Raw genomic sequence first — 13057 nt, 5'->3', positions numbered from 1 at the left:
TTATTAATGAGACTCTGGTGGAGTAAAATTTTGATGCATTATTTATTGCAGTGCTGTGTAATAAGTTCGATATATATCTTTTTTTCAGAAAGAAAAAAAAAGAAAATTCAACACATACAATTGTGATAACATCGCGTCGTGACCTTTTTCAATAAGATTTGTCTACATATAACAAATTGTATGTCAGATTACAATTACTAGAATTACAAGTGAGATAAAGTGTTCAATTGAAATACAACATCTACTAATAGCGTCGAAAATTTCGTAATTTTTTTAAGGATTATTCTTATCAGTCATATTTTTGCCGATATCTTCGAAAACGCTAGTGATGTACTGCTCGATGGTACTTATAGCTCAGGTATCGAAGAACTGAGCAAGAGCTGTCTTGACTCTGGAATAAAATACGCTACTATTGATTTCAATTAATTATCATCGGGAAAAAAAATAAAGTCATACAAAAACTTACTTATCAAACAATTGGGTATCCTTGGTATGTCTAAGTTGCAGTAAGATTCTGTAGAGGCCGAGCTCCTTCAGGCGTGCCTGACGCAGCGCCGCCCCGGGCTCCTCTCTCCAGACGAGATTGCACACGCAAAATATCGCGGCGACTTGCAACTTTACGTTACTATGCATCTGATAAGGTAAAGAATCAAAACGGTGAGACACGTAATTCTCGCGTACTCCTGCCATGCAAAATCATTAATTATGTTTACCATGTAATCCATCAATTTTTTAAGCACGTCCTCGTTGGCCATTATGTGATCTCGGGCGCGATCGCCGTCGGCGACGTTCGCCAGTATGCAGAGCGCCTGCTCTTTGACCTCGGCCGGGTGATTGGGATCCTCGAGCACCAGAATGACGGCCTGCATCACGTGAGCCGCGTGATCAGCCATGATGCGATCGATGTGCGTCTTCGTCGAGAGTAAATTCCTCAGCAAGCCGAGAGTTTTCATTAGTACGGCCAGCTCGGGATCGGCCAAGAGACGGAATATCTGATCGGTGCCGAGGCAGGTAAGTATCTGCGATTTGACCCTCTGCTCGGCTTGGAAAGCGACGTTCATCAGGGCCCAGATGCCGTTCAGTCGAAGCGACGGATCGGACCTCTTGGTCAGGGAGCAGAGTAGCTCTACTCCACCGGATTCGAGAATCGGTTCCTTGCTGGGGCTGAATTCCAGAAGTAAATTGCACAGCGTGCCAGAAGCAACTGTCAACAGATCTTCCTCGCCATCGGGTTTTCCTAATTGAAATTGATACAGTTTCCCAAATTATAATAAATCTATTGAACCTAAATTCTCCTCGTTCGAAGAAAATTATATTTCAAACCTTCTGAGCATTTGTCAGCACCATGCAGCAGCTGCATCAGAGGTCTCCAGACAGCGTGATCCTGAAAAGTCGTTCTGAGCTGCTGGACGCTCCTCGACAGCGAGTGCAAACAGCGCACCGCGGCCAAGCGCACCTTGGGACCACCTGGATCTTGCAAGCCACTGACGACCTGCTCCATGAGATTCTCGGTCTCGATGATTCTCTTGCGAATGTCCTCGTCGTTGGCTCCCAAGGAGGCGAAAGCCCGGAAAGCCGCTTGTCTCATGTCTTGAGCTAGAGCGGCGTCGTGCACCTGAAAAATATAACATAATATAAATAAACTAACGATCCACGCGAGGATAATTGATCTTGAATTGTGGATACCGACCTGTGAGCTGGGTTTCAAAAAGTCCGCAAGAGTCGGTATGAGATGATTGCTGATCGAGGCGAGCCTCTGCAGGTCCGTGTCTACCTCGGTCAAATAAGCCAGGGTTTCAGCTGCAGCGATTCTCTCGCGCGTCGGCTTCTCCTTGTGGCAGAGCCTTATGAGGGTCGGCAGGGCCTTGTACACGACTCGAGGATCGTTGGAGTCCAAGGCGTGAGCACGGTGCATGTAGGCGACGCAGCGAGCCGCCTCGAGCTGTATCAGGGTGCCCTTGTCGCGGCCCATGAGCTGGCCAAGTATCACCGGGATGCACTCCTCGACCTCGTCTGTGACCGTGGTCGAGGCGATCAAGGCGGCCACGTCGGCGTTCTGATAGCACATATTGGCGAGACAGGCCAGAGCCGGTAGTTGAACGTCGGCGAATTCGCATTTTAGTTGCTTGGCGAGGGTTTTGATAGCGCCACCAGCCAGTAGGATGTTTTGCTCTTCGCATGTCTGTTGAGAATCGTATAAAAATTAGGTATTGATCTTAAAAGGGGTATCACAGAAATCTACACAAATTCATTAAAGCATACTTTGCACGCAGCCGTCAGTATCATCGCAACGTACACCTGACTGTTGATGGATATGTTTGACAGTTGCAACAATTTCGGTATGAAGCTGGGTTCGATGAAAATAGCTGAAACCGGCGCGGCATGATGTTGAAAGATTGTGCGCAAACATCTCAAGCAGGCCTCGTACAGAGCGTTGCGAAGCTTTATGTTTTCAGGATTTGCCAGAGGAATCACTGACGTTGATAGGACTTGCAAGATCGATGTTACAACGCCCAAATCAATGAGGGCCAGTATGTGTTGATCAGTTCCCTTAGCCAGGGAACCAAGAGTGACTGCAGATTCCAAACGAATTTTGTCATCGTACACATTGTTGGGATCGCATAACAGCTGTAATAGTCTGGGTACAACGCCTTGAGCTATGACAGATCCTTTTTGTCTGTTGCTGCCAATGACAGAATTTTTCAGACAGCTGAAAATTAAGAGACAATGTTAAAATTTTATTTTTTCAATGTAATACTATAATTATTATTTGGCTACCATGATTAATGAGAAAAAAATTCAAGTTCGACCTCTTAAAGCATAAAAATAAACAAAACAATAGAAAGCTATCTTCTAGCTCCAAGTTTGTCAACATTATAGTAAGATCTTATGCATTGAAGATATAACAAGTTTAAGGAGAATATAGTTATCACAAACTTACACTACTGCATCAAAACATTTCTGATTGTCAGCTGAATACAGCTCGTCAATGTAACTGCGTGAACTTTCAATGTCCTAAAATTAAATTATTCATGAGTACAAGTGATCAAACTGAATGAACTAATTTATTACCATAAAGGGTTGCATTACAGAGACCATTTTGAACAAATGTAATTATGCAATTATATTAATTTTCAAAACTTGAAGTATCCTCTTCGAATGTAAATCCAGCTTTTTATCTAAAACCTATGACACATTTTGTGGCTGACACTTGACATACTAAAAAACAGCACGATTCAGTCGTTGTGGATTATTTGTTTTTCGACTAACGAGATGTTGTTTCTTGCAAACTATCGATAAAAATCACAGTCCAGATCGTCTGCTGCAGCTACATTTACAATTAAAAAACGTTGCAGCCTGAACGAAGCAAAATATTATGGAAAAACCACTACTTATGTGTATTTTCTCACACGGTCGGTGGGACCCGTGTCGATGCGGCTATCGTGCATCTATATATTTCGCACGCACATATGAGTGACATATACGAGAACTACCAGTGTGTACAGGTTATTAGACTCCCGATTAAATATCGACATACGTACACTCGGCGAGATTACAATTCGCGTCGTCTTTTTGCGGAGCGGAGGCCGCCGCAGTGTGCAGCCAGCACAGTGTGAAACGAGCCTGCACTCGGGCCAGCAACACACAGCCGAGCAGCGTGTCCGTGTATCTACGTCGAGTTCTGTGTTTGCCCCGTACATAAGAAACTTCAAAACAAAGAATGTAAAATGTAAACTTATAAGTATCCTCAAAGAGAGCATAGCAGCTGAAAAGGAAAAAGAAGAGAGAAAAAAACGAGCTGTATACATAAAGCACATCTCAGGAACGAGTTTTCTCTGCGTGCTTGCTCGATACGATTGAGGCCTGGTGGCAAATAGAAGAAAGTTTCGTGCGCTTTAAAAACCCCAGGATGAGAGGCGTAAATATAACTTCTCGGGCGTTGAAAACACTCGCGTGCTTTTGAGAGTGCGAGAGATTTATCAGTGGAGATAAACTTTTGTGAGTTATTCCGACGAGAGAGATTAATGTTTCGTCACTTTTTGTGTTTAATATAAAAATTTTTAACCTGAACCTGAAAATCGTGGATAAATGTTTGTTCAGTGAAAAGATTAGAGTAAAATAATTATCGCGTTGGGAAAATGTTTAGTTGCGAAATGTCGTTTTCGATTGACGTTGCAATTTTTTATTTTCACCTCATTAAATTGTATAAAAATTCTCTATAGTATTTTTCATCTACGATTATGTTTTATTTCATTTTTTTCAAGCAAAGTGACACGTACAAATAAATCGTCAAGTTTCCTTGTCTCCGCCACATTGTTTACATAATTTAGTTAGGTATTACAATAATCTTGTTATCACGAAAAGAGTTTAAATGTTGACAGGATTATTTGGATATGTTTTGACGTTTTTGGTGATTGAGTTACATAAGGGTCTTTGATTTTATCTGTATTGATTAGTACGTTTGTCAAGGGTTTCACTTTGAGGCAAACAAACATTTTTGATTTGTTAGTGGTCTGAGATTGTTGATTTACAAAACTTTTTTCCTGTTCAGAAGTAGTTTAGTTCAGGGTAGAAATTTGTTTAACTGAATAATTTTTTTCATTATTTTTTGATTTAATTATTGTCACAGTTATTCAAAAATAAACTCATCGTTTCACATTTCTTTCAGGAATATTGATGTGTGAATATTTTCGCAACCGTGATATTTTGTGAATGCAAAATATTGAAAATGTCTTATGCATTCAAATTTCATTTCATAAATTGTGATAGAGTTATAATTCAATTCAAATATGGAAGGTGAAACAGATCCTAGAGAACAATTGTTTCAAAATACAATCAGAGAATACACTGTAAGTATATCATCATTGTTGAAGATAACTTAATTTGACTTTCATTTAATTCAATGTATATTAAAATTGAACTTTTATTCCAACAGATATGTTTATTACTTTTTCTAATTCTTTATACATTGAGCTACATTCTCATCAACCGGCTAAGACCAGGAGGTGGTGAAGATTATTATGAAAATGATGACGATGATGTATTAGTATATAGAATTAGCTTATGGCTATGTGCCACAGCACTAGCCATATCAATAGGTGCTACTTTGTTACTACCAGTTTCAATTGCAAGCAATGAATTTTTGCTATTGTATCCAGATAGCTGCAATGTAGAATGGTTAAATAGCTCTCTTATTCAAGGTAACTATTCTTATACATTTAATTTTCAAGAATAATTGAAATGAGATTCTTAATAATGATATTTATTTTCTAGGATTATGGAATTTTATATTTTTGCTGTCCAATCTTTCTCTTTTTGTATTTTTACCATTTGCATATCTATTCACAGAATCAGAAGGTTTTCTTGGAAACAAAAAAGTAAGTACTTTTTATGTGTCAAATGAACAATAAAATCTTGAATAAAATATCTTTATGAAAATGAATGTTTATTTAATTTTCAGGGTGTTATGGCCAAAGTGTATGAGACAATAACAATATTGAGTTTACTGGGAGCTATGATTTTAGGCATGACTTACATTTTATCAGCTGTTCTTGATCACCAGAAATCAAGTCTTCACAATTTTTTTAGTAAGTTATTTTAGTATAATACATTCAATATGCTGAAGCATGATCAATAAATTGTAATATTTTTTCAAGATTTGTGGAATTATTATTTGACATTTTTATACTCTTGTGTCTCGTTCATCGGAGTTGTAATGCTTTTGCGTAAGTACTATATAAGAAAATCGTAATCAGAATTTTAAAATTAAAAGTGATCGATTAAAAGAATGTGGTATATTTTTTTACAGTTTGCACTCCGATTGGATACGTAAAATTATTTGGCATAGTAGGATCTTTACTTGTGAAACCACAATTTTTAAAAAATATAGATGAGGCATATTATTCACATAAGTTTGAAGAAGAATTTATTCTATACAGGTAAAATTAATTTATATAAAAAGTGATGCTTATTATCATGAATTTTTAAAGTACTTTAATAATCCAATATTAAATAATATTTTAGATTAAAATCTGGCGAAAATGGAGGGAAAGTGGAGACATTAAAAATTTGTCCTGAACTTTATTATGATGGACTTGAAATCCTTGACGTAGACAATGATAGTTCTACAAGTGCAACCGAATTAACACCAGATGACAATACCTCATATAACCAAATGTTAAACAAACGTCTTCAAGCAATACAAAAAAGAAAATACGAACTCGACAAACAGCGTCAGACTGGGTGGGTGCGAAGAACATTCTTTTACCCGGTATCAATGCTCGCATTATTGATGTTTTCAATGACAACAGGCTTAATAACTCTGCAAAATACTCTACAATTACTTGTTGGTATTAAGGCCCTACCAATTAGTACAAGTGTAAGAGATAAAATAAATTAATATATTTAATATTTCTAGGTATCTCCTTTAATCTGAAGAATGATATTTTCAATGTTTTTGTTTCAGAAATTTACATTAGGAATAAGTTCGTTATCAAAACTAGGACCTCTCGGCGCAGGAATCCAAGTGATTTTGATTTTATATTTAGCTGTGACAAGCGCCGTTGGTCTGTATTCCCTTCCAGGATTTGAAAAAGTTCGTCCAGAGCTGCATTCAACGCCAATCACTCATCTTATAGCTAATTGCGCAGCATTAGTTGTATTGAGTTCAGCTCTTCCATTACTTTCACGTATGATAGGTAAGTTTGTCGAATTATTGCTTTATTTGAACTTAAATTTACATCTTTAATGACACTACTGTTGTTTACAGGTATAACGAATTTTGATTTGCTCGGTGATTATGGAAGAATCGAGTGGCTAGGCAGTTTTAAACTTGTTTTAATTTACAATGTTATATTTGCGTTAACCGCAATCATTTGTTCGGTAACTAAGTTTTCTGCTGCTGTACGAAACGAAGTATGGACGAAGCTACGTAGCTGCTTCCGTACCATTTTCAGAAAAAAAACCAATAGACATTCTGTGACCAACAAATTGTACGCCAAAGAAGACTAATTTATTAATTAAATAAGAAAACGTTCTTGTATATATGTGTAAATATACATGTATTTATATTTATATATATAAATCGTGTACATACATTTAGATAGTCTTCAGATGTTGAAATTTAACGGCGTTTTTTAAAAAAAAACTTCATCTAACGGTGTACGTTAAAACTGTGAACCATATCAAGTCATTATTAATTATTTTAAAAGTGATCCTGTACATATTCTTATTTATAAGTGATTTAAACACTACATGTGACTGTTGCTGTGATGTTGTAGATTTAAAAAAATGCAACCTCAATACGCCGTCAATGTATGAAAAGAAATAAAAATATTTTTATCTGATAATGCTTGTGAATACGTGTTAAACGTTCAAAGCGTGTATACCATTTATAAATTATATTAAGAACTCAATCTTATTAAAATTGTTGTATTTTTAACATTATCCATCTTACGAAAATTAATTTTCTATTGCATCAAGACGGAAAATTAAAATTATAGGTTAAAGCAAACAATTGGTAAAAATTATGCTGCTCGAGAATAAAAAATTTTTTGTAATTAATCATAGATATAAAAATTATAAATAAATTGTTTCATAAAAAACTTCTCGTTTTGTAAAAAGTTTTGAATTACTACGCGCGTAAAATACGCCATACGAAATTCGGCCTGTAGAGGGCCGCGGTGTATTCCACATTCTAGTTTCGGTGTCGCGCGCCGGTGGCGATGAAATTTCGGCCTTAGTGCGGTTAAAATCGTGTATCGACACAAGGCCGTCGTCTCAGTTCAGTTTTGGACTTGTCGTTGAGAAGTATAAAATTCATTCGGCTTCGCAAGTCCGAACTCGTACCTTTATTTATAGTTAAAAGAGCTTATTAATTACTCAAAATGTCGGCTATGGATGTTGAAGATGAAGATATGGATGCGCCAAGCTCCAGCAACGTCAAGGGAGAAAAAAAGCGTTTTGAAGTCAAAAAGGTAAATCTAAGGTTAAATTGTAAATTACATTTCTTCAAAATAATTCAATGTATTTAATGATTTCCTTCGTGTTTTTTCAGTGGAATGCCGTCGCTTTATGGGCATGGGGTGAGTAATTTTTCTTCTGTTTTAATTTATATGTTAATAAGTGTGCTGAATCATTCTTCTGAATAGTTGTTGACATTTGAGTATGAGATTTATTGACCAATTGAATGTTTTTCCAGATATTGTTGTTGACAACTGTGCTATTTGCCGTAATCACATTATGGACCTCTGTATAGAGTGTCAAGCAAATCAAGCATCAGCTACTAGCGAAGAGTGTACTGTTGCCTGGGGTGTTTGTAATGTGAGTATATTTATATGGTCCAAAAAGTCTGATTCGTAAAACCGTTGAGTCACTTGATGATAATCAAAAAACAATTGTACCTTTTCAGCATGCTTTTCACTTCCATTGCATCTCCCGTTGGTTAAAGACTAGACAAGTGTGTCCACTGGATAATCGTGAATGGGAATTCCAAAAGTGAGTATCATTAACAAATTTAACTTTTTCTTCTAACTGTATACCTAGTTGAAAACCATTGCGTGGAAATCCACATTTTTGTACCCACAGTTTTCATAAAGATTATTCAGGTAATTTCCACATTAGACGTGGTTTCTGTGTTCTGATATTGTTACTATCATATCGTCCCCCCAGCCCGGAAAGGTACCTTAATAAATTCAGAGGCATAAAGGGTCTAAGCTCCTATCTTATAACATAGGACATAGTTACCTTTTTGTCTCTGAGCATAAAGAAATGTCTCCCTGCGCTGGGGCAACGATATGAGATACAAGCCGATTTTTTACTTGTCTACAATGAGGATACTTGAATTATTCATGAGGATGATTGAATCATATACAAAGATTCACCCGAACATCCTCGTGGATGCACGTCATTTTCCTTGACATTCGAAAGAACACGTGGTGTTTTCACGCGATACCTATGCCTAATTCACGTGGGAAAAATGTCAGATTGACGTGAAAATCGTTTCCGATCCACGTGGAGATAATGTCTGATTTTTGTGGAAACCACATGAATAAACCAAGTGGAAATCCACGCATTTTTTTCAACTTGATCTTAAATCAAACATAATGAATCATTGAATCTAATGAAATTTTTTTTTACAGATACGGCCATTAAAACAAATAGATTATATTTCTATTAAAAACCGAAATAAGTGATATGTAAAAAAGGTTGGAAGTTACACTACCTAATTCACAAGAACATTTTTTATTGAAACAACTTAAAAATTAGTAAATTGAAATTCATTATCTTTTAACTTTAATAAATAACTAAAATGATATTTTAATCAATGATTATTTATACATTTCACACCTTCAAAATTTACTGCTTATTACAATAATAATTTAATGTTGAAACCAGAATAGTTTAAGGAAAATTATATTTTTTCATTTATTTATAATTATTACTAGATATTAAATAAAAAAAGTTAATTAGGATTATTATAAGTCTTAAAGCTTGCTTTATGAATGCAAATTGTTATAACATATATAATTTATATAGTACAATTTTTTTTTTAATATTTCAATGAGGACCTATTCAATTTTGACAAACTTTTTTCATTGAAGTCCCTTGAATGTGAATTACTTTGAATCAAGTATATCAAATTCTAATGCCTTCTTCCATTAATTTATTAGACTCAAACTATTTCTCCAAAGCTTTGATGCTTTGTATCAAGAGCATGTTTATGTGCAGCTTCTGAACCAGTTAATCTACAGTCACATTCCATACATCTAAGGGTAAATTTCTTGACATCTGTATATTGGTGACTAGACTTGGCTTCTTGAGCCAAGCTCATAGCTTGACCCAAAACAGCTTCGTCTTCTGTGAGGAACACAGATTGTATTACATCTCCCTAAAAGATATGCAGTAATTAATTAATTAAAAGTCAATCGTAATCAACATATAATTGATGATACATAATTGTTGAATAGTTTCCTTACATTCATTGACTCCATATACAATGGATCATAGTGGATTCCGTCAAATATTAAAAATACCCTTGTGGCATAGTGACAATCTTCTCCAAACCTATTGATAATGCCATTACTACTATCAACTACAACTATTTCTACACCATACTTTTCAGAAAGAATTGCAAGTTCTATCGCTCCACCCCATGATGTACTCTTGCTAATCCATTCGCAGTAATCCTTGTTTGTTTTTCCCAAATAAGCTTCATTATATACTTCAGGGTTTGCACTGACAGCATTGACGATGATTTGTCTCATGTCTTTTGCAAGTGTCGTATCTACTTTGCCTATTTAGAAATGAAATAGAATTAAAAATAGTACATGTTTTGATAAAAATAATTTCAAATACCATTCAGAACAAATCCAATGCTCGTAAAGAGACATGAGTCATCGGCTGGCACAACCATCTTCATAAGTATACCAGGACTGTCGCCAAAGTTTGCCTGCTCTGTTATGTGTTTACGTGGCTGTTCCTGCACGCTCCCCTCGTTGTTCAAGTTTTGTTTCTCCTCGACGATGATCGTCTCGCCCGAGGAGATGTTGCACTCTTTCAGTGTCATCTTGTCGTTTCTCGTATCCACGGCTTTGGGTGGATAACCTTGCAGTATTTGCATAACGTCGGTTTTGATACCTGTCACTTGGCACAGTTTGGCTTTCAATTCGTCGAGGGTACTGTCGGGACTCAGAGATTCCAAGATCTTCTGTCCGGATTTGCACTTAACTCGGAGTACGAGCGGGCCCATTTTGTTGGAGTTTCGACGACAAACACAAAATTTAGAGTCAAGCAGAAGAGTCTTCGAAGCAGAGAGACGCGCTGACGTTCGAGGCCGAGACACTATCCGATAGTTGTATAAGATTTTTCCACGCGTCAGTTCGATTTACGTTACGCGGAAAATGTCCGATAGCACTAATAATTTTGAAATTATATCACGATATAAACAAATACGGTACAGACTTAAGCCGAAAAATTACGTTACTTTTCAATTTTTGTTATTTATAATAGTTGAACATCAATAGTCGTGCTCTAAAGCCGCGTAAACGTAAATAAAACCCTCGGGCGAAATATTTTGAAAATTTCGAAGCCCAGCAAGAAGCGTGCAAAAGATCGAAAACGATCCGTTGTGTTTTGAAGAGAACGGACAGCTAGGCTATAGCCTTTGTATATACGACACTGCATGCACGGCCGTATGAGTAACACTCCTAACACATAAATAAACTGGCTTTAGGGTCAAGTCAGAGCATTGCCAAATGCACTCTTAATGCTGCGTTTCTCTTTAAGGTCGAGCGCTGCTGCAGACGCTCGCTCGGTGAAAATGGCGAATAAGCGTAGGATACAATGTATGCATACGACGATGATGCAGCCGCGAAATGGTGACCTCCTTATTAATTTTTTTTTTTTCAACGGAGTTTGCACTTTCTTCGATTGGTAAAAATGCAATTCTCGACCGATCTTGCGAAATTCTCAGTTCGACGTTTTCTTTTTTATGATAAGATATATTGCCGCACGACAGTGTTCAAATGTCTTATCGATCGTTAATAAAATGATAATTATATAAATGCGAGGTACTTTTCTTTTTATCAACGAACGAGTTACGGGTTATTAACTCGAATTACTACTATAATGAATTAGTTTTTTGAATATTCTTTAAAATGTTTTTCATCGCGACTGCATCGATATTGTTACCGATAACGTAGAAAATGACGATTTTTCCAATGCACGATGAATGAATGCGAATGAATGAAGGCATTATATATAACTACCAATGACAATTAAAGCAATATATCATCCGAGTTCAAAGCCGAAACTCCACAACGGCTTTATTAAAAAAAAAAAAAAACGAAAACTAATAAAATGGATATTTCGATATTATTTTAGAGCCCGCAGGTGATCATGGGTTTTACACGCGTCAAAATAATATTTCTATTTCCTTTGTTGGAATCAAAATTTATTTAATTAACCGACAACCAAAAGAATCTATTCATCGTTCAAATCAGCGCATAAAGTAAACAACGATCATCCAACGTTTTCCGATTTTCAAATATTTCCCATTTACAGATAGATGTAACAAAATATTTTTCAATTTCGATACTCGGCGCGTGCTAGCGCAATCCTGGACTGAATAAAAAATGGACCAAAATCGCGGATAGCGCGCAAAAAATGGAGAAATTTTGCAGCTATATTTTTCTGCTTTCCCTCTTTCCCTCGCAAACGCCGAAAAATATCCTCGGCTAGAAAAACAGCTCTTTTCGCTCTCACTCGTACTATTGGTGTTTACGGGTTTTTTCGGTGTGTGCTCTCGACAACGACACGCACAAACATCATACACCGCAGAGGCTCTTTGGGCGTTGATAAAAAAATGAAAAAAAGAAAATAAAAAAAAGAAAAGAGGAGTAGGAGGAAGGAAAAGAAAAAGAGGGAAATAAAAGTAAAAAATCGAATCGTCGAGAGAGAGAGAGAGAGAGACGTGTCCGAGCCAGCAACACATTGGATTATAACATCAACGAAGTTGAATAGAAGTAAAGAAAAAAGAAGAGAGAAAAAGTATACGAAAAAAAAGCAGAAGAAGAAGGGAAGTAAACGAGCTTTATAGCGCGCCGTAGAGTACTCGGTTGGTGCGCGCGCGTGTGAAAGGACATCAGCACCGGAGCAGAGAGGCAGGCGCCTATATACACGGGGGTACACAGAGAAATGTATATAGTGTACACGTCCTCGGAGTCGGCCTCAGCAGCATCGGCGGCGGCGGCAGAGAGGATAGCTGCTCTCGCGCAGGATCTCCTCTCCTCACTCCTCCTCCTCCTGCTCCTCCTCACTCCTCACTCCTCCTCATCTGGTGCGCGGCGCACGTTCTCTAACTGTACCGTGCATAAGGAGGGAACATCTACGGTGCTGCTGCTGCTAAAAGCCGTCGTCGTCGTCGTGTATACGTGGCCAACTCTCTCTCTGTAGAAGCGTAGTCTGCTGGGAAGGGCAGAAATTGAGGGAAAGCTCGGGCAGGCGCGCGCGCTAGCACGCGTCACTATGACAACCCCCGTGGTGCTTCGGAGCGAGC

At 37.3% G+C, this 13057-nt stretch overlaps 4 protein-coding genes across 6 annotated transcripts; 2 read left to right on the top strand and 2 right to left on the bottom strand.

Annotated features, from left to right (window-relative positions):
- Nucleotides 1–23: 23 nt before the first annotated feature.
- Nucleotides 24–3476, bottom strand: LOC106652130 (armadillo repeat-containing protein 8-like). Of its 3 annotated transcripts, none has more exons than XM_014370921.2 (8): nt 3073–3476; nt 2942–3015; nt 2263–2710; nt 1691–2182; nt 1324–1615; nt 714–1237; nt 467–633; nt 24–409 (listed from the first exon to the last, which is right to left on the bottom strand). In XM_014370921.2, exons 1-8 carry the CDS (start codon nt 3097–3099, stop codon nt 355–357), a joined length of 2079 nt encoding a protein of 692 aa, XP_014226407.1. In that variant the 5' UTR covers nt 3100–3476; the 3' UTR covers nt 24–354. The 3 variants fall into 3 exon arrangements, with proteins under 3 accessions (XP_014226407.1, XP_014226410.1, XP_014226408.1); XM_014370924.2 differs by having other exon boundaries at nt 3097–3476; XM_014370922.2 differs by having other exon boundaries at nt 24–391; nt 3073–3472.
- Nucleotides 3477–3653: 177 nt separating this feature from the next.
- LOC106652131 (protein Lilipod) lies at nt 3654–7537 on the top strand. Its single transcript, XM_014370925.2, has 10 exons — nt 3654–3999; nt 4670–4850; nt 4937–5201; nt 5275–5378; nt 5462–5588; nt 5658–5726; nt 5810–5939; nt 6025–6379; nt 6467–6698; nt 6770–7537. The coding sequence occupies exons 2-10, from the start codon at nt 4791–4793 to the stop codon at nt 7009–7011; spliced, it is 1584 nt and encodes a 527-aa protein (XP_014226411.1). The 5' UTR covers nt 3654–3999; nt 4670–4790; the 3' UTR covers nt 7012–7537.
- A 349-nt stretch (nt 7538–7886) lies between these two features.
- Nucleotides 7887–9289, top strand: LOC106652040 (RING-box protein 1A). Its single transcript, XM_014370775.2, has 5 exons — nt 7887–7976; nt 8057–8084; nt 8201–8322; nt 8411–8496; nt 9141–9289. Exons 1-5 carry the CDS (start codon nt 7887–7889, stop codon nt 9151–9153), a joined length of 339 nt encoding a protein of 112 aa, XP_014226261.1. The 3' UTR covers nt 9154–9289.
- A 178-nt stretch (nt 9290–9467) lies between these two features.
- Nucleotides 9468–10750, bottom strand: LOC106652039 (ubiquitin thioesterase OTU1). Its single transcript, XM_014370774.1, has 3 exons — nt 10357–10750; nt 9978–10294; nt 9468–9889 (listed from the first exon to the last, which is right to left on the bottom strand). Exons 1-3 carry the CDS (start codon nt 10748–10750, stop codon nt 9674–9676), a joined length of 927 nt encoding a protein of 308 aa, XP_014226260.1. The 3' UTR covers nt 9468–9673.
- Between the last annotated feature and the right edge of the window lie 2307 nt (nt 10751–13057).

This window comes from Trichogramma pretiosum, unplaced genomic scaffold, assembly GCF_000599845.2.
Source record: "Trichogramma pretiosum strain Unisexual culture from Peru unplaced genomic scaffold, Tpre_2.0 scaffold13, whole genome shotgun sequence".
Taxonomy (NCBI): domain Eukaryota; kingdom Metazoa; phylum Arthropoda; class Insecta; order Hymenoptera; family Trichogrammatidae; genus Trichogramma; species Trichogramma pretiosum.
The sequence above is the reverse complement of the archived record's forward strand: the minus strand, read 5'-3'. Positions and strand labels throughout refer to the sequence as shown.

Bases quoted from the DNA above. Each gene is read 5' to 3' on its own strand.
- LOC106652130 (XM_014370921.2), bottom strand. From the start codon at position 3,099: ATGGTCTCTGTAATGCAACCCTTTATG. The intron at 3,016-3,072 runs GTAATAAATTAG...ATTTAATTTTAG, and splicing joins CTGTAATGCAACCCTTTATG to GACATTGAAAGTTCACGCAG. The intron at 1,238-1,323 runs GTTTGAAATATA...AATTTCAATTAG, and splicing joins TGCTGACAAATGCTCAGAAG to GAAAACCCGATGGCGAGGAA.
- LOC106652131 (XM_014370925.2), top strand. From the start codon at position 4,791: ATGGAAGGTGAAACAGATCCTAGAGAACAATTGTTTCAAAATACAATC. The intron at 5,202-5,274 runs GTAACTATTCTT...TTTATTTTCTAG, and splicing joins AAATAGCTCTCTTATTCAAG to GATTATGGAATTTTATATTT. The intron at 6,380-6,466 runs GTAAGAGATAAA...TTTTTGTTTCAG, and splicing joins CCCTACCAATTAGTACAAGT to AAATTTACATTAGGAATAAG.
- LOC106652040 (XM_014370775.2), top strand. From the start codon at position 7,887: ATGTCGGCTATGGATGTTGAAGATGAAGATATGGATGCGCCAAGCTCC. The intron at 7,977-8,056 runs GTAAATCTAAGG...GTGTTTTTTCAG, and splicing joins AGCGTTTTGAAGTCAAAAAG to TGGAATGCCGTCGCTTTATG. The intron at 8,323-8,410 runs GTGAGTATATTT...GTACCTTTTCAG, and splicing joins TTGCCTGGGGTGTTTGTAAT to CATGCTTTTCACTTCCATTG.
- LOC106652039 (XM_014370774.1), bottom strand. From the start codon at position 10,750: ATGGGCCCGCTCGTACTCCGAGTTAAGTGCAAATCCGGACAGAAGATC. The intron at 10,295-10,356 runs GTATTTGAAATT...ATTTCTAAATAG, and splicing joins CATTGGATTTGTTCTGAATG to GCAAAGTAGATACGACACTT. The intron at 9,890-9,977 runs GTAAGGAAACTA...CATATCTTTTAG, and splicing joins TGTATATGGAGTCAATGAAT to GGAGATGTAATACAATCTGT.